A 23,218-nucleotide genomic window follows, 5' to 3' on the forward strand; every position below is an offset into this window, starting at 1 on the left:
AGTTGATTTTGTTTTGGGGGTGTACTAGAACATGCTCATGCTTGATGGTTCAAAAATAGCTTTATTTTTCGCATACTAAGGGGAAGTTGTGGCCTAATGGTTAGAGAGTTGGACTCGTAATCCAAAGGTTGCGAGTTCGAGTCTCGGGCCGGCAGGAATTGTAGGTGGGGGGAGTGAATCTCCAGCGCTTTCTCCACTCTCAATACTACGACTGAGGTGCCCTTGAGCTGTCCCTTGAGCAAGGCACTGAACCCCCAAAGGCTCCCCGGGCGCCGCAGCATAAATGGCTGCCCACTGCTCTGGGTATGTGTTCACCGTGTGTGTTCACTGCTGTGTGTGTGTGTGTGTGTGTGTTCACTGCTGTGTGTGTGCACTTTGGATGGGTTAAATGCAGAGCACAAATTCCGAGTATGGGTCACCATACATGGCAGTATGTAACTTAATTTCACTTCACTTCATAATTTGCATTATTACAATACTTTTCTCCCCATCCTGAGACAAACGACTCGATTAGTTCCGGGTTTGATGAAGGCCCGCCTTCCGAAAAACTAAATGTGTTCTGATTGGTTAGCTGTCCCAGTGTGTTGTGATTGGCGAACAGCTTAAACAACGTTTCAGTACTGCTCCGCCCCTTGCCAAAACAGCAAGTTCGTCAATATTGCCATATCAATTCAGCCCTCGAGAATATTGAACGAGGATCGTGCAGAACCTTTGCACGCACAGATATTGCAAGACATAATAAAGTGGTAATGTTGTTTTTTTGTTTTTTTTTTGGCTAAATCACAATTTAGATAGGATGTCAACAACACCTTAAAAATAACTGCAATGACTGATAAGTGCAACAGTAATATGTATTATGTTTATTGTTCTTTAATTCTAACATTATAACATGAATTGCACTGAAACTGTTATACAGTTCAATTTATTTATACCATAGTCCCACAGACTTGCACTATTTGTGGCGGCATATATATGCAAATTAGTTCTCTGCCAGCAGGAGGCGCTGTTGGAGCAGGAGAGATTGAGGTTTCCCAGTAACGCTGTACACAAAACAGAGCTCTGCTCACAAACGCTGCTTTATCAGACATTACATGCAAGATGAAATGAAAATTACATCCAAAATTTGCAGAAAACAGTTGGTTTCCATCAGAAATACAGTGATATAAAAACACCTGCACTTGGTTTCGATTTTGAAACGTTGCAGTGCACAAGCATTCACACGTTGCAGAAATAGAGAGAGTAAGGAAAGGATGAGTTTAAGAGAATGAAAATGTGAAATCCCAAGCTCACAGCAATATGTGCTATTGCATAGACCCGAACAACCATCAATCACTTATTTATCCCTCGCTTTGAGTTTCTCAATGAGGATAAAATTTGTATTAAATGCATCAATTCAGTTAGAATCTGGAGGTTACTTGCTTGTTGCGAAGGGATTCCCTTTTGTGTAGTTGCAGTAAAGGGGGTTCTCCCAAGTTGCTGATTAGCAGAGAGTTCAGTAGTCGTGAAGTGACGTCTTGAGAAGCCAATGGTTGGGCGTTGGCTGAGGATGCGGAGTTGTGGCTGGTAGGAGTTTTGAGGCGGTCACAGACTCTAGTTGAACTCCGAGACGAGGCGTGGCGGCAAAACTTAACTGAGTACACGAAACTCGCAACGGAAAAGAAAGTAAATTAAAGTAAAAGAATAAAGGGATGTAAAGAGACTAGGTGGGTTTTCTCATCGTGGTGTTAAGTAGCCGCTGGCATGTATGCCAGAGCACGCTCAGAGTGCTAAAAGGCAGCGTCAAAATGCGGTGGCAAAAGTTTAAAAGGAGAGAGAACCAAGAGAGAGTTTGATGGTGTCCTGAGTTTTTAAACTCGACTTCTGGACACATCCCCTCTGGTGTCTTGACCAATCAGATAGGCTGTTATCTTAGCTAGGGGTGTTCCTTCCATCATAAATCAGCATGTTTTCAGTCACATGGTCCGAATTTTACACACTCTTGCAAAGTATACTTTTGGATGTGATTTCTATAACCAGAATATGATACATTTGACAGAATCAATTGGAAGAAACGTTTCAAGCTAGAATTGTCAAACTCATACATACCAAACAAGAATATGAATCCTTCAGCTATTCAAGAATGATTAAAAAGACAGACATAATATTTGATTAAAACATGATAGTCTAATGTGTGGGTTACATAATATGGAGTGATGCAGAAAAACTATTAGTTTCATTAAACTGAAAATGAAAGTCGTTTAAGATGATTTTAGGTGCACATGGAAACGACAGTCTCTGTGTACAAAGGAATTTCAGTCTGGTTCTTTGTCTTGTATGGGGGGGAGAAGTCAGTCTAAGGAAGCTCGTGACTTCCAGCGTCTTTGACCATCAGTCTTGATTACTTGCCCCCAAATTTGACTGTCTCCTTCCTGAATTGGAATTATCAATGTGTTCTTTTGTCTCAATGTTGCAAGCTGTTTTGTGAGAGTTTGTTAGTTCGCTTGCTTCAGATTAGTTGGAGCTAGGAATCTGATTTACGACGTTGTCCTGTTTTCTTGGGCCTCGGTGGAATTTCAGCTTCTCATGTTTCTATGTTCTGATCGAGTCTTAACGTTGTCTGATTCGCCCTCTGATATCCTACATGATACTAACTTGAAGTATCTTTAATTTCCCTCCAGGACTTGTGAAAAAATTTCTGCAGAGCCCGACAAAGGAAAGTGAGTAGAAATCCTGTTTCATTCTGTTGTTTGTGATCTTCTGACCAGTGATCTTAATGTCCCATGTATGTTTTCTTCAAGGAGAACAGAGCTTTGGGAAAGCAGTTGGACCATGTTCCTCTTGGCCAAGGGTGAGTCATTAAGGAAAAATGGAAATGTTTTTCACATTCCATCGTTTGCCCATGTAACTAAGCCTTGTTTACAATTTTTGCTTTTGTGAGTGGAGTTTTCTGGATTATACAGTCATGGCCAAAAATATCGGCACCCTTGGTAAATATGATCAAAGATGGCTGTGAAAATGAATCTACATTGTTAATCCTTTTGATCTTTTATTTTAAAGATTCACAAAAATCTTAACTTTCATTGGATAATAAGAATTTAAAATGGGGGGAGAATATCATTATGGAATAAATGTTTTTCTCTAATGCACATTGGCCACAATTAATGGCACCCTTTTATTTAATATTCTTTGAAACCTCCATTTGCCAGTTTAACTGCTCTAAATTTTCTCCTATAATGCCTGATGAGGTTAAAGAACACCTGACAAGAGTTCAGAGACCATTCCTTCATCCAGAATCTCTCCAGACCCTTTAGATTCCCAGCTCCATGCTGGTGGTGCTTCTCTTCATTCACCTTAGTCATTTTCTACAGGGTTCAGGTCAGAGGAAGCTTGATTTTGTGCTCAGTGACCCATTTTTGTGTTTTTGAGGTTTGTGTTTGATTATTGTACGGTTGGAAGATCTAAACATGGCCCATTATAAGAGATATATATATATATATATATATATATATATATATATATATATATATATATATAAGAGTCAGTCAATTATTGATTTTTTTATCTGTTGGTATTTGATAGAATCCATGATGCCATGTGTCTAAACAAGATGTCCAGGACCTCCAGCAGAAATATAGGCCCACAACATCAAAAATACAGCAGTATATTTCATTGTACACAAGGGGTACTGTGTGCACCAAACCCATCTTGAGTGTTTGCTGCTAAAAAGCTCATTTCTTTAGTTTCATCTGACCATAGAAGCCAGTCTCATTTGAAGTTCCAGTCGTGTCTGATAATTGAATATGCTGGAGTTTGTTTTTGGATGAGCTAGGAGAAATTTTTCTTGAAACCCTCCCAAACAACATGTGGTGATGTAAGTGCTGTTTGACAAATTTTTTTTTTTTTTTTTTTTAAGGTTTTCTGACCCCAAGACTCAACTATTTTCTGCAGTTCTCCAGCTGTGGTCCTTGGAGAGTCTTTATCCACTCAAACTCTCCTTCTCACCGTGCATTAGGACGATATAGACACACGTCCTCTTCCAGGCAGTTTCGTAACAATTTCTGTTGATTGGAAATTCTTAATTATTGCCCTGATGGTGGAAATGGGAATTTTCACTGCTCTAGCTCTTTTCTTAAAGCCACTTCACTCATTTGTGAAGCTCAATTATCTTTTGCTGCACATCAGAAATATATTCTTTGGTTTTTCTCATTGTGATGGATGATTAAGGGAATTTGGGCTTTGTTTTCCCTCCTATTTATATTTCTGTGGAACAGGAAGACATGGCTGGTTAATTTCATGTTCATAATCACCTTGGAATGCTCAAAATTGTAAATATGAATGGGAATAAACTTCAGAGATATTTTACTCATAAGAATTTCTAGGGGTACCAAATAATTGTCCAACATGTATTTGAGGAAAAAACATTTATTTCATAATATTTCACCGCATTTTAAAATCTTATTAAAGCTTAGATAATTGTGAATTTTTAAAATAAAAGATCAAAAGGATTAACAATGCAGATTAATTTTCACAGCCGCCTTTGATCATATTTACCAAGGGTGCCGATATTTTTGGGCATGACTGTATGTGTCATGGATAGAGTATCCTCATGGCCACAGGCCACATAGTCACTTCTTGTTTTTGTGTCATCTATCCTGTACAGGAACATTTCTGCAGATGGGGGATGACCTTGTGATAGCCTTCCAATTGCTGCTGTGTGTTCTGGAGTTCTTCACCAAGCGTTTCACTCCGTCTCTCCTTCAGTCACCCTATAGTGAGTGTTCCTCACATGCCTCTGCTCGGAGACTTGTTTTAAATGCCATTGAGTTAATAAGTGAAAATACTGTGAATGACTCGCTAAGGAACTTCATGAAACCAGCAAACAACCTTTTTTCCCCACAAACTTTGGGCATATAAAAAAATTGTTATACTAAATGTATTTGCAGATCTTAGTACAGTAACAATCTTTTCAGTGTCATTTTGGGGAGTGATATTTATGTGACTTACATTTGTGATGCCACCTTAAAACACCCTTATTTACATGGAATGGTAAGTGCATTACTTAAGGGCACAGTGATGATATCTCAAGGATCAGCCTTTTTTGGCTTGCAACTACCCTGTTATCTCAGATTTTGAGGTTAACCACCCTTATTTTTGGCAAAATTATGTAATTATTCCTCTATTTTGATTCCAGAGTCAGCAGTTAGTTCATCCACCTTGAGTCCTCCAACTAGGACATCCCGACGTAATCAGGGCAAAGCCAAAACCCGTTCTCCAGAGATGGACGTGCAGTTGCTGGAAACACTGTGCAAGGAGAGCGACTGCAGTGTGGATGAGGTTGGCACTCATTCAGATACAATCCTATGAGCTGTTGTAAGCTTTCAAACACAGCTTGTCCATAAAATAGATCTTATTTGCATAATCACATCTGTATTTACATAACTATGTGTGAATGGAGCTTTTTCATTTTTCTAACCAGAGGTAGTGTTATTTTCTTTTCCAGGTGAAAAACGTGTACCAGACCACTTTTTGTGCGTTCCTGGACTCCCTGGGTCTGTCGGGACTCCAAGGGCTTCCTTCTGTGAGTAATATGCAAAAAAAAAAAAGAATATGCTTCTGCTTTTGAGAGCTATAGTGTTTTTAGATAACTAATCAAATCTCCATGGGGTATTTCCCACGTTGGACTATGAATTTGAACTTGCCTATATTGTATTTTATAACTTGTTGCATGTTGGACTATGTACACAGTTTTATGGACTCTCTGTTTGCATGGTAATTAGGAATGTTATTGCATAATTAGGAATGTTATTGCAGGTTCAGCTCTGAGTATTAACAGTAAAGTAACAACTATGAGAAAGACATAAAGAACAATTTCCTTCCCAAGTCTGAATTAAAGTAATGCTTGTGGCCGTCTGTTTTGCTTTTATTATAGCTGGAAACACTTTCCAAGCAATATGAAGAGCTGTACCACAAAAACAAGGACTTTGATGCCAGGTTGTTCTTGGTTGATGATGAGACTCTTTCCCCCATCAAAACAGAAGTGTGAGTGTGGTCAAATTAAAATCATGTTGTCATATAATTTTGCAGATACATATGTTTTTGTAATAAATGTCAATATTCCTCATAGGTCAAAGATGGAAATGACTTCAAGAAAGGATCTGTCTGGAGATGATGTTGCAATTCCAGTTCCACAGACCCCAATCAGGTGCAACTTTGCTCCTTCAGTACCCAGAACATGAAAGAATGAGCCAATTCTCCTATCAACATTAACTAAATGCACCAAATCAGCATATCAGAATGATTTCCTAAATCTTTGAAACCTTTTTTTGAAGAAAAGCAGCTTGGGAATTTGCTCACTAGTCAGGGTCACTTGTGAATGGCATTATGTGCACCCAGCAGTTTTGTAATGCTCTAAGCTTGTGCCACATGATGGGATTCCCTCTGAGATCTGGTTTTGGTGTTTTCACGTGGCCCCCAAAGCTCTGACTTATCCTGGGTTTTGCTTATTACTGGGAACACACAGTACTCTAATGGATATTCGACTGGAGAGCTTTTATAAATGCACATCAGTAATTGATTTTTTGAAGGATGTATATGAGCAAAAGTACCTCTTCTAACTCCGTTTGTTGAAGTTCACTTTCCAGTAGCAAAGGTCTTCTTGAAAACATTTTACCATAATGGAAACTTGTCCAACCTTAAGTCCTGCAAGCACTTTTCGCTTTTCACTCATGTTCCATGTTTTGTTTCTCCAGGGCTGCAATGAACTCTATACAGCAGCTCAGGGTTGATCTCACCTCAGCCAGTGACCAGCCCTCAAGCAATCTCCTAGTCTATTACAAGGTAATTCCTTTAAAAATAAATTATGTTTCCTAAACAGAAAAGCCAGATCTGTATTATACAGAAACAAAGTAATATATAATATATTACTTGGAATGTGTTTGTCAGAACTGCACTGTTGACCCATCCGAAGAGATCAGAAAGAGAGTTGAAGAGCTGGGTCAGGTCTTCATCAAGAGGTTTGCACAGGCTGTGGGCCAGCACTGTGAGGGGCTGGGCAGAAAGGTACTGCCAAACATTTTTCTTATTACATTTATCGTCATCATACTGTTAAGGTTGTAGATGAGTATATCTAATTTGAATCAGACAATATAAGGCCTTTTTGTTTATGCTGCCATAATAGTGGTAATTTATTTTCTGGGACTTTTTTTTTCTTTCTAAAACCTTATCTTGATAATGTTTTATCAAAAAAAAAAAAAATCAACCCCAAACTTTTGAATGTTATGTAGCTTTTGTACAACAAAGGGCGAAACAGTTTTTTGTTTATTTTCAGCGGTTTAATCTTGGTGCCCAGCTCTACTATAAAGTAATGGCGTCCATGCTTAAATCGGTAAGCCTTTATAAAACTTTCAGTCATATTATTAGCCATACTTTTTTCTGGTGGTCACATTTGTGCTGTTTTTAGGAGGAGAAGAGATTATCTGTCCAAAACTTCAGGTAGTAACAATATGAACCTCTTCTCAGATCATTAACCATCATTTATCAAATCATTACGACCATAAACGTGATTTTGTTATGAAATATACACTGACAATTAATCATGTTACTTCCTTTTTCAGTAAACTTCTCAACAATGCAGCATTTCATACCTCATTGCTTGCATGTGCCCTGGAAGTTGTAATGGCAACCTATGTCGGTAAGTTGTTTTTAGTTCACATTCACACTTTTACAACAACTCATAGTGTTATCCAAAGCCTTTTTTAGCTTCAGTTTATAGATTGCATTTAAAATAGAACAATCTTGTATACATTAGCCCCACATGTTTCTTCCTTTTCCAGGGAACTCCTTAAAGAGTGGAGGTTTTGGCCGCAACTCAGGGACCAGCGATTCTGTGGAAACTGATCTGTGCTTCCCCTGGATCTTGGATGTCTTCCAGCTGCCTGCTTTCGACTTCTACAAGGTGATAGAGAGCTTCATTAAAGCCGAGCCCACCCTGAAACACGACATGATGAAGCACCTGGAGCAGTGCGAACACGTTATCATGGAGAGTCTCGCTTGGAAAGCGGTGAGTAACTGTCCACTGCCATTTACGTGGATTGTTTCCTTCATTCAGTCTCTAAAGCATCTGTTTAGCAAGCCTTCAGTTTAGTTTAGCTACTCTGCAACATGGCAGAGTGATCCTTTAACTGACACACACATGAAAAACAACCCTTTTTTTTTTTTTGGTAATGCTTTCTCTACAAGTTTGTGAAAAAAACGAGATGCTCAGATTTCGCTCGTCCTGTGACATAGAAAGGGGATCTTATTATAATATTACCACCCCTTAAGCTGTAAGTTTCCACCCACGGTGCTGCCACTGTGTTTTCACAAGCGACAATGGTGTACCAGTTCTAACGCCATGCCGAAAGTTGGAGCAAAGCATGCTAACTATTCTGTCTTTGGCTGCACTGATGAGCACTGAACATTTAGAGTCCCAGCCTCAGATGTGACAAGAAAGCAGTGGATTTATTGATTTGTTTACTGTATATTATGCTGCTGTCACACAGATCTAATATAAACATACAATTTCTTTACCAGCTGTTTACCTTCATAAATATAACCGACTGTGTTTTTGTAACTTGTGTTTTTAACAATTTTGTGTGTATTTGACAGTTTAAGCGCAATAAGACATGAAAGAGAGCTTAGTTTAGTACTCACATGCTATGTGACAGACGCTTTCTGTGTGCGTGCTTCAGATGTGTGCGCTCAGAAAACTGTATATCAAAAGTTAATAATAATCAAAACCAAACAGATGTTTTTTAGCAGAATATCTGAGGTACAAGCTATAAAGGCGCAGCCCTATTCTGCAAAAAGGGGGTGGGGAAAAGCAGTTCATTTGCATTTAAAGAGACATGCACCGAAAACTGCGTGTTTCTGCTTCCACTTTAAATAGGCAGTTTCAACATGATATAATAAATGATCTGTGGGGGAATTTGAGGTGAAAGTTCACAGACACATTCTCGGGACACCTGAGACTTATTGCATCTTGTAAAAAGGGGCATAACAGGTCTCCTTTAAATGACGTTTAAAACTTTTCATGCTGTATTACATCCATTTCTAGTTAAAATCTGTTCCTGGGCAAACACCTCATTGACCTCACTTCCTCTGCTGCCCGTCGGCTCTTTGTGAACCAAACTACTGGAAAAGTAGTAAATAAGGGGGTTTAGGCAGCAATTAGTGCTGGCCAGTGAGAGCACTACGGGATGAAGCGCTTTTGTGATTTGAGCCAGGCCGCAGCTGTGCACAAGGCCCACCTGTGTAAGAGTGTAACCTAGCAGATTGAGGTGATAAGGGGTAAAGCAGAGAAAAAAGACCACCAGGACCCAGTAGATGATGATGAGTGTGCGTCGGTGCCAGATCTTCCTGCGGCGTGGCAGCCTGCGGAGCACACGGAGTATGCTGCAGTAGCTGAACAGCAGGAGCAACGCAGGCAACATGTAGGCGATTTGCACCAAGCCGAGAGCAGCTAGGATTATAGTACGGTGGCGTTTGGAAGACGGATCCAAGAGGCATGACTTGTGCCATCGGGATGCCGCCGAATACAGAAAGGGCAGAGTGAGGCTTAGTGCCAGAACGAAGCACCAGATCCCAATGCTGAGCATGCGGGCGGTGTGAACCTTCCTCAGATGCTGATGTAGAGGGTGAACCACGGCAAAGTAGCGGTCTACTCCAATGCAAACCAAGAAGAAGATTCCTCCATATAGGCTGATATACTTCAACGTGAAGGTCAGCTGACAGAAAGCACCTCCTGGAGACCAGTCGCTGGTGAGGTTGGAGGTAGTGGCGGCTTTGTTGTGGTAATAATAGATGCGCAGGGGGAGGGAGATCACGAAGAAGATATCTGCAGCGGCCAGGTTGGCCATGTAGACGGCTGTGCTGGTGAACGTCCGAGGCATGTGGCAAAAACGCCGCAGTGCTGTGGCATTGCTGACTACGCCGAATATGAAGATCACGCTGTAGGAGATCTTGTAGTAGGTGAAGCGGTAGCTGGTGTCCACCGTGCAGTTGGCTTGAATAGATATGTACGTTTTATTATGGAGAGCCATGATCACTTTCAGCTTGGCTGGCCTTGGTTTGCATCAGTCAAAACCTGCTTCTTGCGGTCCAGAACCAAATGAGGAACCTGTCTTTGGCAAGAGGGAAAATAGCTTTATGGATATACCGATACTAACATGTTGAACTATAATATAATAAGAGGTTTCGGGCACCATGGTGTTAGACTTTTTTCATCATTTACCTCAAAGCGTAGAAGGAAATTTACAAAGTTACAACTTCCTCTTCATATAAAGCGAACCACCTGGTCTTAATCAGCCAGGGCAGCTATCTATATGACCGGGTCTTATGAAATGTAAATGTAAAGTGATTGAATTATGACAGAGGAGGACTTTATTTAGAAAGCAGACATTGCTGCCAGTAAAGGACCTTAGAATTTCATTAATGTTAAACTGCCTGTTATTTGCGCACATTGTAAATGTGCAAATTTAAACTTGTCTTATGTATGTTAAATTGATTGAATAGAACAAATAAATGTTGTCTGCTATATTAAAGAATATTCTCAGAAATGTTTGGTTCAACCTTAGTATTAAAAACATGGAAAAACATTCATAATTTTTTAATTATCTATAATTTTGTTCAAAATCTGAGTAGATTATATAATTTGAGTCTGTTCAAATATACTGTTTGTTATATGCTACGTATTAATGGCCACACACACCACTTCCCTTGATAGAAATGTGCATAATGTGGTAGTTTTGGTTAGAAAATGTTTTTTTTATTATTAAATTGAGTGCATATAGGATAAATAAAATTAAACAAAATAGAGCAGCCTTGTCTTGATGGGAAAATTGTAGCTAGCACTTCTAAATTGTAGATAGCATAGATAAAGTGGAATAAACTCACCATTTTGCTTTATCTCATCCATCTTTGGCTAAATTTTCACTCTGATCTCTCTTTGTTAGTTGAACATGCTCTGTTCACTCTCAAGCTTCTGTGAAGGTGCCTTTAACGGATATTAAGTCTTTATATGTATAGTCACACTAAATCAATAAACGTGTGTGTGTGTGTGTATGCATGTGCCATATAACTGTTCAAATCTGGATGGGGGAGTGGATTTATTATTAATATAGTAGTTCAGCTCTGGACACAGATGCAAAATACTTAAAATGGTAAGCAAAAAAAATGCATATTTATTTTCTCCACATGTAGGCCTACAAGTCGAACAGAATATATGTAGACTTTATTTACTGCAAATTTAAATTAATTAATTTTACTTCTGCTACTTAATTTTTGTTCTTGGAACAAACTGAATTTACAAAGTTTCATAAGCATTGGTGATTTACAAAAAAACCTAAAAGGACTTAAAAATAAGGACAGTTGACTCAAAAATGCCACTGGATTTTACATTTTTACTTTTTTGGTTTTCTGTGATATCTTGTACATTGCTGTTGCAAATTTAGCTGATTTCTCACAAAGATGTTATCTAACTGGCTAATGTAGATGATAGCAAAAATGACATGTGAGCATTACTGAAATGCATTAGTAAAAATGTGTTAAACCACAAAACTGATTTAGTAATGTTTCCGCCATATGCCATCATTTTCCAGCAAAATGAATTTATGAAGTGACATTATAGCTATTAAACTTCAAGCTGCTTGAAAATTTTCCAGTTTTATTTTTTTAATGCATTCTTGTCCCCTTTAGTAACTTGCTTTCACTTGTCTGTCTCAGTCCAATGATGTGTTGTGCTGTCCAGCTGGATTTTTCCAGGACAGTGTATGTTTTGGCCTATTTAAATGTTGAGCTCTACACAGGAAATATTAGTTGGTCTATGCATATCCAAAAACTAATCTGATTCAGTGAACGGTTTCCTTAGTTTTCTCAGAATCAAATCTTGACTGATCATCACAAACATTCACAGGCTGTATCAGATTAAAAGGCTGTTTTATCTTCTTATGTTTATTTAAGTTAAGGACCTGTTATTGATGGAGTACCCTGACACAGCCACTTGCCATGTTAATGCACAGAAATCCTGCCGCTAGTGGCACACACAACAAAGATACTATTTATGTCAGTCTACCAGTTTCCTCTCACTAGGCATTTCATTTATAACAAAAAATGCTTTTTAGGTAGCATAGTCACAGTTTCCGAATTTCCTGAGTTCTGACATTTTGCGACTCTTTTGTCCAATTTTTATGTGCATGCAAGGCATTTTATTAAGAAATAAATGACATTTTATTGAAATTTAGTTTTTTATAAGCATTTACATCCATGAACAACATTATCAGTAATCAGTAACAGTAATCACTCTCAAAAGTGCAGATTTTAACTAACAAGCTTTGAGCTGGAATTGTCTTGGCCAGTGTTGCACTTCTGTGTTCCATTCAGGCTCCTGTATGTGGCATCAAGATCACATGCAAAGCCTGCTGCCTATCGCATACTGTTTAAAATGCCCTTTAGAGGTATGACTTGAGTGTTTGTGAGCGTGGCCCCCAGGCATGTGATTGCGCAAGGAATGCAGTGTGAGTGATGGAGCAGGGCTCGTTCAGTCCTGTTCAGCACTCCTGAAATGCAGCTTTGAATTGGGACATTCAATTTCTTCATCGTATGCTTTTAAAACTGTATTCAAAATAAGGATTTTTAAGAAATAAAATAAGATAATATAAATTAGAAATCATCATAAATATATAAAATAAAAATAAAAAGATAAATACTGTTTGAGCTATTGCTGGATAAATCTCTAACCGCATATAAGCGGCACACTCTGCAGACATGTTCGTCATCAGCTTAATTTCTTACATTGACAAACCTTGATATAATCAGTAGACCAAAGCCCACATAATGTCATCGTTCTCTGAGTCACTCCCTTTTCCTTTTACTGTTTGTCCTCAGACTAAACGGGTATAATGGAATTTGTTTACCTTAATCAAGATTTGGCTTGGAAAACAATACAAACCGTCTGAATTGCCTAGGAATAAACATGAAAGGACACATGGGAATATTTCATCTGAACAGTTTTATCCGAAGTGTCATTTGTTATCAGAGACTAGTTTATGTATAGTAATATTCAGAAAAACTGCCAGAGTTTTATTGCATGAATACATTGAAATGTAAAACAAAATAATGAACTTTTAGATGGTAACACTTTACAATAAGGTTTTAACATTTAGTTAATTCAGTAGCTTATATGAAAAAACAATGAACAACAGCATTTAATTTAATTTCTATATACATTTTGTATAAATTAAGGGTATTTTGAACTAACATGAATTAACTCATTTATAAAATAAATGAGCCTGGATTATTAAATGCTGTAAAAATATTCATTATTACTTCATGATACATAAAGTTGTGTCTTTTAGACTTTTTCAATGTAAAGCAAGAAAGTTTAAGGCTTTATTTGATCTGTTGTTTGTCTTGAAATGTAGCACTTTGTACAGAAATACAGATTTTTCTTTCAGGTCGCCTTCATATGCAGTTCTTATACAATTACAGGTTCAATAATCCATTAAAGAAAATGGTAGTCGAGTTTAGCCTGTAAACACACATCCATTCTAGCACCAAGATGATGCTCAAACTTCATACTTCTGCAAGTTCGGTGGGCTTCAGTTAGTTATCAGTCATTATTTCCTCTGCTAACCAATTGCTAACATTGGCTGAGTATGTCAAATTAGAATTTAATATAAAATGGGTATAAAAAAAACAATTGCTGCATGGACTTTGGTTATACTGTAGACTCCTCGATGATCAATTTAACTTTAAGAGATGCTATTTTATTCATCGACTCATTTCTGTTAACGCTGTTGACGATTGTGTTGTGTAGCGTGTTTTTGCGGACAGCGTAAGACATCCGCTTAATAGAGTTCTGTATCGTCTCGGAGGTGAAGTAATAGATCACTGGGTCAAAGCAACAGTTGGTTACGGCGATGCAAAATGCAATTGGATAAATTGTTCGGACCACTGACTCCACAGTACAGTTTGTAATAACCTGACTTCGGACCAGTGTGTAGAAGACCAGATTGACGTTGTACGGAATGAAGCAAAAACAGAAAATAAGCAAGTGCACCACAATCATACGCAATATCTTAGCCTTGTTCAGCTGCCCTCCACGACTGATGCTGTCCGGGTGTCGTAAGGTCTGTAGGACCTTCATGGAGCAGATAAAGTTGATCATCAGCGGAATTAGGAAGCCTACGGTTTCTATAAACACCACGACTTTTGATACCTTGGCCTTCCACTGAGAGTTTGAGTAGTTTTCAAAACAGTACGTTTTGTTGTTTGTATATGAAGTGGTGTCCATTATGAAACTTGAGGTTAGGCCTCCCGACAGCAGAACCACCCAGATTACACAGCAGGTGATTCTAGCATTGCGCTTGGTCCTCAACCTTCTAGACGCGATGGGGTAAACGATCGCCAGGAAGCGGTCCACACTGATGCACGTGAGGAAGAGGATGCTGCCATACATGTTGGTGTAGAACAAGGCCACTGAGATTTTGCAGAGAGCGTCGCCAAAAGGCCACTGACGGTTAATAAAGTAGAACGCCCTGAAAGGCAAGCTGAAGACGAAAGAAATGTCTGAGACCACAAGGTTCAGCATGTATGTTGTGGTCTCGTTGCGCATTTTCAGTCTGCAGACAAAAATGTACATGGCCACCATGTTGAAGAGCAGCCCAAGAATAAAGACAATACTGAAAATGGAGCTGTATAACACATATTTAAAGTCATCTTTGGTACAGTCTGTGTTTGAATTGTTCTCGGTCATTGTCAACGATTAGAGTTTTTTTAAAAGGATTCAGTGCTTTTAAAGGTCAGAACCAAAATGTGAAATTCCATGAAGATCCATCTAAAAGTATACAAATCCAGTGTATATACATTTCACAAAGCTGCCAGAAGATTCTTACCACTCAGATGTTGCGTAATCCTACTGTCAAAGTGCAAAAAGCTCACATAAGCATTTGCATGAAAAAACAACATCAGTTTACATTATTTTTCCTCTCAACAAAGCATGCTGGATGCTTTGCCTGTGGTTGAATAAATAGCCGCCTTGTTTACCGGCATAGGAAGTTGGTTTCTAGATGTTTTTTTTCTTCATATCCACAATTCCAAATTGCTCAGAAGATTCTTCATCTCAGTCTTGAGCCTTTCGTGAAAGGAGGATCCATACCCGGTTGATGTTCTTCACGAAGAAGTGAAGTGACGTGAAATTTCCACTAACCAGCCTGGTTTCATTTCAGTTTCTTGTTCCTTTAATTGGCTTCCCATCGCTGTGTGACTTGAGGCGTGATCATCTTTGTCTCGTCTAGATCATAGTCATAGCCTGTCACTTTGTTGTAGCCATGTGAGGCTTTTAGAAACCAACCTGCTGTTAAGTCTCTGGTTTACACAATGAGTTTTTCTTCATGTGGAGGACTGGAAGGCAGACGAGAGGGTGGGGCTGGAGTTAAAGCACCACCTCTTTATCTGTTACTCTCTCATGCACGTACCAGACATGAGAAAGAGTTGCTTGAGGAGTTAACATTGGTTTGAATGCTTCTTTTAGAATCATGGGTGACGATATTATAGTCAAGCAATGTTTCTGTCATATTGAGAACCCCCCCCCTCCTCCTCCTCTCAGTTATATTTGTTTGCTTTGTTATATAATAGTAAAGAAGTCTAGCTCCATATCCAAGATTGGTGCCACCTACACCATGAATCATTGGTCATTACTTAAGAAAAAAGGTTTGTGCTAAGCGCTTCAAGTATATTATGTAGTTGTATTAATTATTTGTAATTCTCTGTTGCTAGAATGAGCGGTCTTTAAGGCTAATTTGACTAATTTTATACATAAATCAATGTGAATCCCATTGTGAAAATTAGGTTTTTGAGAAAGGCATATGCGATAGTCATACAATGTGTTGTGTTGCGGGCCCTTGATTGTTCAGACCTTTGCTAGAAAGTGGGTTGTCGTTTTTTTTACTTTTTCCTCGTTTCTTTTTGATTATAAGGTGTGTGTTGTATGCAAGAGCACATTGCTCATTGATTCCTAGGCACTGACAAAGGGGGATTGCCAGTCCAAAGTTCACACATTTAACTCGACGTGACATCGTACATACAACACATTATGCAAACTCATACAGCTTGTAAATCAGGGAGTGTCAAGTTCATTATACTTTTTGTCCAACCGGTTATTTGAATGAAATTATTTGAGTAAAAAGCTTGCAAATGTGTAAAAAAAAAAAAAAGATTCAACCTTTTACACTTTTTCCTCTTACAATTCTGTTGTTTATTATCTTTCAGGTATTAACTGTGTTTGACGTGAATTATTAAATCACCAAGGGAAAAAAAAAAAATTTTCATCTGTAAAAGTGTCTTTTTATAGCTTAATATAATTATTGAACTTTTTTACTTTATAAAACAATTGGGAATAAAATAAATGAATGAATTTATTAATCACATAGTGTTCAAATGAAATTTGCAAACAGTGCCTCATTCAGTATAACATGCATTGTATCCTCTATTCAGTTCCTCTTTGAGGCGCTCTCAGTTTCGGATCAGTGATGTAACTCAACATCTTGTTCTTCTGTGCAGGACTCTCCGCTCTTTGACCTCCTCAAACAGTCTCGTGAGGAAGGACCCGGTGAACAAGCAGAGCCGCTCTCGACATTAAACCAACCCCTACATCACAACCACACTGCTGCTGACCTGTAAGTCATCCCTCAGAACTAGAGCTGTGCAATTCTGAACCACACCACATCATGTTTAAAAGGTTATAGCATGTTAAAGAATAAATTCCTGTACTAATCTTTTGATACTAGAATTAAATTAAATTGAGGAATCAACTCTTTTAGGATAAATTTCTACCACTGCTAACAGGATGTTGCACATGCAGCTGAGACGTCTACATTTATTTGGGTTAAAGAGGAAATGTGGCCCATTCTAACATAGGATGTTGTTGCATAACCAGTGCATGGGAAAGGAGACCAAATCAGAGCAAGATCATTTTGCCGATGTGAACCTCACATCTGAAATAATATCTTTAGCGCGTTTCTCATGCTCAAACATGAAGACCTTAACCTCAGTCTTTGACACAAAATACCTCAATGCAGATTAGCAAAATGTTTATCTTAAATTTCCATTTAAAAAGGCAGTTTTAATTTTCTTAGATAACTAAATGATTTCATCTTGCGATTTGACACTTATTGGGCCATTTTTAAGGGGATTGTTTAATTGGTGTACATGAGACTGATTTTCAGAGAATGCATGAGCTGGTAAATATAAAAATATGTATACATTAATTTGAGTTTATTCTGATAATAAAATGCTTCTTGGATTTTTGAGCCTATAATTGAGTTTTTTTTTCCCCCAGCAGAGATAGTTGTTGAAATAGCTATTGTGTAATTCAAAGTCAGATTAGTCATGCTTCAGTGTATTGCAGCACTATAAGAATAATGTTTTAGGGGGGCCTTTGCGTGAGAACAAAATGGCGCGATTTCATTTGATTAGCAAACAGGGAACCAAAAGTGTGGTTTTTTTTTTTTTTTCAGGTTGCAAACACGCTCATAAATTAGTAAGCCTGGTTGCTATGCACATGAAGAGAGTGCCTGTTTGTGAGCTGTGGTAGGTCTATGGTATATAAATGTTTCTCTAAAACAAGGTCAACCACTTCCAAAAGGTCGGCTTCATACGCTAGTTTTGTGCAGTTGTGAGAAACAGTTGACAATTCAGTTCATGCAAATTCATAGACTCTGTGTTTTAAAAAAAGCTCAACATCCCCTGTGAAATCAAGTTTCAAACAAATTAAGCTTGAGCAAACCAATATTTAAATAATTTGCTGCTAATCTTCTGCACTGAGTATACTCCTCCCAAAAACCGCTGTGACTTGATCATTGATCATAAGCTAAACTCAAGGACTGAATCAGTCTGGTTTTTGAATGAATCATTCTTTTGAGCTGGGATTTTTTTAATGTATCTGTTCATCTGATTCTAAAGCTAAATCTAAAGACTGAATGTTTTGTTCACCTCAGTTGTTGTAACGGATACATAAAGATTCTTAAGTTACATTTGGATTCAAAACGTGTATATGTGTTTTACATTGTGTTAAATTGTAATATTTCACAGTATTACTGTATTTTGTTGTTTTTAAGACTTCAAAAACGTTAGCTCGCTCAAACATTTGAACAGTATTTTAACCACTGACATTCATTAACTCGCTAATTTTTTATTTTATTTCATTGGTAAAATGTGAATTTAATTTGTTTAACCTTCTCACCTTCCTAAGGTATCTGTCTCCTGTGCGGCTGAGCCATCAACCCCCAGCAACAGAGGCCGAGCCCCACACACCAGGCACCAAAGCACTCCGTTCAAACTCTCTGAGCCTCTTCTACAAAAAATGTAGGTTAAAGCAAAGCTTACATATGAGGACCCATACAAGCCATAATTCATTCTGGTGCTCTCACACACATACATTCTCCTTTCACACACATACATTTCTACTCTCTCACACACTTATATTATCTTTTCACATATATTTCTATTCTCACACACTTACATTCTCCTTTCACATACATATATTTAACTCTCATATTCATATATTTTACGCACACGTTTATACATTTTGCTCTTATGCAATTTTTTTCAAAATATACATTTAATGTTAGAAAAAAATAAATGTAAGAAGAAAATGCATGTAAGAGAAGAATATATGTATGTGTGAGAGAGTATAGTGGAAACGGAAGGCAGGTAGGCGCAGCCTGAGTCGTGTTGCCAGAGACACTTACTATAAGCGTCTATGGATTTTTTCCTCGGTGACAATTTAGGAAGTGAATAAAGTGGGAGGTGGCAGAATCAGGTTAGGGTCAGCGATATTTTTATATTATTTCCATTACTCAAAATTTGGACTCATTGCGGTTTATTTCTTTTTAGATAGTTTTGTTTGTTTTTCGTATCAATATCTGGCAACACTGCATCTCCGGCATTTAAACTGACACGTGTCTACTACACCGGACGCAAGCGGCCCGGCATGATACAATATAGAACCTATTATAATGATGCTGTATACACGGGATGTGGCACAACATGATACATCCCCGACAGTAAAACTGGTGCATCATTCTATTCATGACGTACTGACACAAAGTACAAATGATTTGCAATAGTCGCTTTGTCGCGTCCAGTGCAGACTACTAGACTGTTGCAGTGTGGCGCGTCCGGTGTAGACACCGTGTGACAAATCAAAAATGGTCCATATACAGCGCGGGAAGGTTATTCCTGACAGGACACCATTCGGTAACACAAACGTAGTGATCATCATGATATTACAAAGATGCACTGAAGACAGACACGAAGAGGAGAGAATAGTCGTGCAAGCAGATAAAATACTGTACCAGAGAACAAATTCATTGTTTGAGATGCTCGAAATGCAAGAAAAACATAAATATTGAATCGGGATGGGGTTATTATGAATGTATTTCTGAGGAGAACTGTCTTCAGAAAAGTTTTGATGGCATTTTCTTTTCCTCTTACCTCTGTAAAATAGATACAGTATTAAATGAGTGTTTATAAGTGCGGAGCTGTGTACAGCAGTGGAAACGCTATATTGCTATTGCTGTTCTATAAGCGCCACCTGCTGTCATAAAGTGAATTTGTCTTTTCATCAGAATCAGAAAGAGCTTTGTCAAGTGTTTACACACACACACACACACACACACACACAAGGAATTCGTCATGGTGTCAGGAGCTTCAGTACAGAAAGTACAGACATAGTGCAATTTGCTCTCCTAAAATATGTATATGTGTGTATATATTATATATACTTTTTATATCCACTGCGTGTGTGTATGCGTGTATATATATATATATATATATATATATATATATATATATATATATATATATATATATATATATATATATATACACACATACATATATATACATGCATACATACATGCATACATACACGTGTATACATATATACATACACACATACATACACACACACACACACACGTGTGTATATATACACGCATACACACACGCAGTGGATATAAAAAGTCTAAACGCCCCTGTTAAAGTGTCAGGTTTCTGTGATTGTAAAAAAAAAAAAAAGAAACCAAGATAAATAATTTCAGAACTTTTTCCACCTTTAATGTAAACTATAACCTGCAACCACATTATTTTAGTTTTTTATTTTTACTCCAACTTTCCTAAAAGATTTCAGTTTGTTTTTTAATTTAGTATTTTCAGGTTATAGTTTACATTAGAGGAAAAAGTTCTAAAATGATTTATCTTGGTGTAATTTTTTTTTTTTTTTACATTACAGAAACCTGGCATTTGAACAGGGGTGTTTTTTATTTCCGCTGTATGTGTATATATATGTGTGTATGTACAGTGCTATGCATATGTTTAGGCACCCATGCTAAAGTTGACTAAAAAGAGGAATAAAAAATAATCTTTTGGAAATTGAACTTAATGCCTTAATTAAAAAAATTGGGAAAAATCCAACCTTTAAGGACACCAATTTTCTTTGTGAATGAATAATGTATCGTAAATAAATAAATGTTCTTCCTTAAAATACAGGGTGCATAAGTTTGGGCACCCCTATGTTAAATTCCCATAGAGGCAGGCAGATTTTTATTTTTAAAGGCCAGTTACTTCATGGATCCAGGATACTATGCATCATGATAAAGTTCCCTTGGCTTTTCGAATTAAAATAGCCCCACATCATCACATAGCCTTCACCATACCTAGAGATTGGCATGGAGTACTTTCCATAAGATCATCTCTCAATGCAAATCAAACCAGCTATTAGGCTAACTGAAATAAATCCATGCCGATAATATAACCAGAATATTATTATATAATTATAACTAGAATTTTTTTTAATTTTTTAATTTATTTTTTTTCAATCCTTTTCACTTTTTTCATGTTCATTTTCTTTTTCTGTCTTTCAGTGTACCGCATGGCCTACCTGCGACTGAAAACACTGTTCTCACACCTGCTTACCTCACACCCAGAACTGGAGCCCGTTATATGGACCTTGCTTCAGCATACCCTCCAGAACGAGTATGAATTAATGCGAGACAGACACTTGGACCAGGTACTACCAGCTCTTTTTTCATAAATGTTATAATATCCTGCGTTTTCATTCTATTAGCTTTGCCGTATGTTCAGCATAATGTTTTAAAAACTTGACCTTCTCCCTGTTTTCTTCACAGTTGATTATGTCAGCTATGTATGCCATATGCAAGGTGAAGAATGTGGACTTGCGCTTCAAAACGATTGTGACCTCTTACAAAGAAATGCCTAATACTAATCAAGAGGTGAGAGTCAATCTGTCTTGTTCCCTTTTAAATGATTGAATTCGAATGATCATTCAAATACTTCAAGAATGATTCTAAAGTGATATTAAACAAATCATCTTTCTCTTTATTTTTCCTGAATGTGTTAGACATTTAAGCGTGTACTTATCACAGAGGGGCAGTACGACTCCATCATTGTCTTCTACAACCAGGTCTTCATGCAGAAGCTGAAGACTAACATTCTTCAGTATTCCTCTCCTCGGGTAAGACGCTCACATTGACTTTCATTGAATCAAACTTGTATTATACTGTCCCCTAGTGGCTTCAAGTAATGTTTAAATGAATTAAAGATTTCACAACAACTTTTGGTTGACCTGAGGGTGTTTCTGTTTGTCTCCCAGCCTCCTACTCTGTCTCCTATTCCCCGCATCCCCTGCAGCCCCTATAAAAACTCTCCTCTGCGGGTGCCTGGCAGCAATAACGTCTATGTCTCCCCTTTGAAAAGCAGCCGTATGTCCCCAGTGGTCATGACCCCACGGAGCAGGTCTGTGTTCACATCTGTAATTACATTCAGTAGCTCGTCTATCACTTTTAGACTCTGAATATTTACATTTTAAATCCTGAATAGTCTTTTGACTGGATAATTTTTTTTTTTTTTTTTTTTTTTAAACTGTAATATTTTGTTGACAAGCTTCAACTTGATGATTTGTGTATTTTTTGTAATAATTGTGCTGTATCTTTTCTTTTATGGTGTCCTGGACAGAATTCTTATATCTATTGGCGAATCCTTTGGGGTTAGTGATGAAAAGCACTTCTTAAATGTTCAATCTATTTTAAAAGAGAGAGATCATTTTAAAAATCTCTCTATTCATTTCAGCAGTCTGCAGACAAATTTCAGAAGATTAATGAGATGGTGAGCAGCACTGATTGGTCCCTCAAGAGAAGTCTGGATGGAGGCTCTGCCCCCAAGCCCCTGAAGAGATTACGCTTTGACATGGATGGACAAGATGAAGCTGATGGAAGGTGGGATTTATGTTCTATTTTTTTATTTGTCTCTCTAATTTGGAGTCCAGTGAATCATCAAGAATGTTTGTTCATTTTTAGCAAATCGAGTGGCGAGTCAACACTGATCCAGAAGCTGGCTGAGATGAGTAAGTTTCCTACAGTCTTCAAGCGTGTCTGTTGTCTGAATTGTGAGCTGGATTTCCCAGAACCACAAAAACACTTGAACCATCACACTTCCTCCTGTCTGTACTTTTTCTTTTGTTAGTCAGATGGTGTTTATTATATAGTACAAATTAGAGGTGCGTAGTATGACCACAATCCTTTCTTGAGTGATTACATATCACAGTAGGAAATTCAAAGAATAAATGGTTTCTTTTTGAATATATTTTAAAATGTAATTTATTCATGATGGCCAAGCTGAATTAGTGTCACGTCATCCTTCAGATTTGGTGGTCAACATCTTGACATTTCTTCTTCCTTCTTCTTTCTTCTTCTTCTTCTTCTTTCTTCTTCTTCTTCTTCCTTCTTCTTCTTCCTTCTTCTTCTTCCTTCTTCTTTCTTCTTCTTCTTCTTCTTTCTTCTTCTTCTTCTTCTTCCTTCTTTCTTCTTTTTGTGAAAATGGAGATTATTGTTTTCAGGATTTATTGAATGAAAATGTCCAAAACAGCATTTACAGGTGCATCTCAGGAAATTCGAATATGGTGAAAGTTATTTTTTTCTTGTAACTTATTTCAAAAAGTGAAACTTTCATATATCTAAAAATATTAGAATATTTACATTTGAGTTTCAATTAATGACCATCTTGGCCAGTATAAATTCTGGATATCTCTTGTTCTTTGAAACCACAATAATGGGGAAGACTGCTGACTTGGCAATGATCCATAAGACAAACATTGACGCCCTCCACAAAGAGGGTAAGTCACAGA

The 23,218-nt window shown here is 37.7% G+C and overlaps 3 protein-coding genes across 6 annotated transcripts in view; 1 reads left to right on the top strand and 2 right to left on the bottom strand.

Annotated features, from left to right (window-relative positions):
* The window catches only part of LOC306856378 (retinoblastoma-associated protein-like), a 34,098-nt gene that overhangs the window by 8,032 nt on the left and 2,848 nt on the right, over positions 1–23,218 (top strand). For 2 of the 4 annotated variants that reach the window (XM_079395628.1, XM_079395630.1), the window contains exons 5-26: positions 2,658–2,696; positions 2,778–2,827; positions 4,640–4,750; positions 5,171–5,313; positions 5,480–5,557; positions 5,909–6,018; positions 6,104–6,181; positions 6,729–6,816; positions 6,922–7,038; positions 7,307–7,363; positions 7,439–7,470; positions 7,593–7,669; positions 7,812–8,038; positions 16,576–16,691; positions 18,266–18,378; positions 20,940–21,085; positions 21,204–21,308; positions 21,437–21,550; positions 21,689–21,831; positions 22,051–22,081; positions 22,165–22,310; positions 22,392–22,438. In XM_079395628.1, coding sequence (XP_079251754.1) covers positions 2,658–2,696; positions 2,778–2,827; positions 4,640–4,750; positions 5,171–5,313; positions 5,480–5,557; positions 5,909–6,018; positions 6,104–6,181; positions 6,729–6,816; positions 6,922–7,038; positions 7,307–7,363; positions 7,439–7,470; positions 7,593–7,669; positions 7,812–8,038; positions 16,576–16,691; positions 18,266–18,378; positions 20,940–21,085; positions 21,204–21,308; positions 21,437–21,550; positions 21,689–21,831; positions 22,051–22,081; positions 22,165–22,310; positions 22,392–22,438 — 2,168 coding nt within the window. The remainder of the gene's footprint in view (positions 1–2,657; positions 2,697–2,777; positions 2,828–4,639; positions 4,751–5,170; positions 5,314–5,479; positions 5,558–5,908; positions 6,019–6,103; positions 6,182–6,728; positions 6,817–6,921; positions 7,039–7,306; positions 7,364–7,438; positions 7,471–7,592; positions 7,670–7,811; positions 8,039–16,575; positions 16,692–18,265; positions 18,379–20,939; positions 21,086–21,203; positions 21,309–21,436; positions 21,551–21,688; positions 21,832–22,050; positions 22,082–22,164; positions 22,311–22,391; positions 22,439–23,218) is intronic. The other 2 variants (XM_079395629.1, XM_079395631.1) reach the window with 1 other exon arrangement.
* Positions 9,048–10,058, bottom strand: LOC306855516 (lysophosphatidic acid receptor 6-like; the record flags this gene model as incomplete). The annotated part of the gene is made up of 1 exon (XM_079394274.1): positions 9,048–10,058. The coding sequence occupies one exon, from the start codon at positions 10,056–10,058 to the stop codon at positions 9,048–9,050; it is 1,011 nt and encodes a 336-aa protein (XP_079250400.1).
* Positions 13,012–16,209, bottom strand: LOC306856380 (lysophosphatidic acid receptor 6-like). Its single transcript, XM_079395636.1, has one exon. It carries the CDS (start codon positions 14,768–14,770, stop codon positions 13,733–13,735), a length of 1,038 nt encoding a protein of 345 aa, XP_079251762.1. The 5' UTR covers positions 14,771–16,209; the 3' UTR covers positions 13,012–13,732.

This window comes from Barbus barbus, assembly GCF_936440315.1.
Source record: "Barbus barbus genome assembly, chromosome: 36".
NCBI lineage: Eukaryota > Metazoa > Chordata > Actinopteri > Cypriniformes > Cyprinidae > Barbus > Barbus barbus.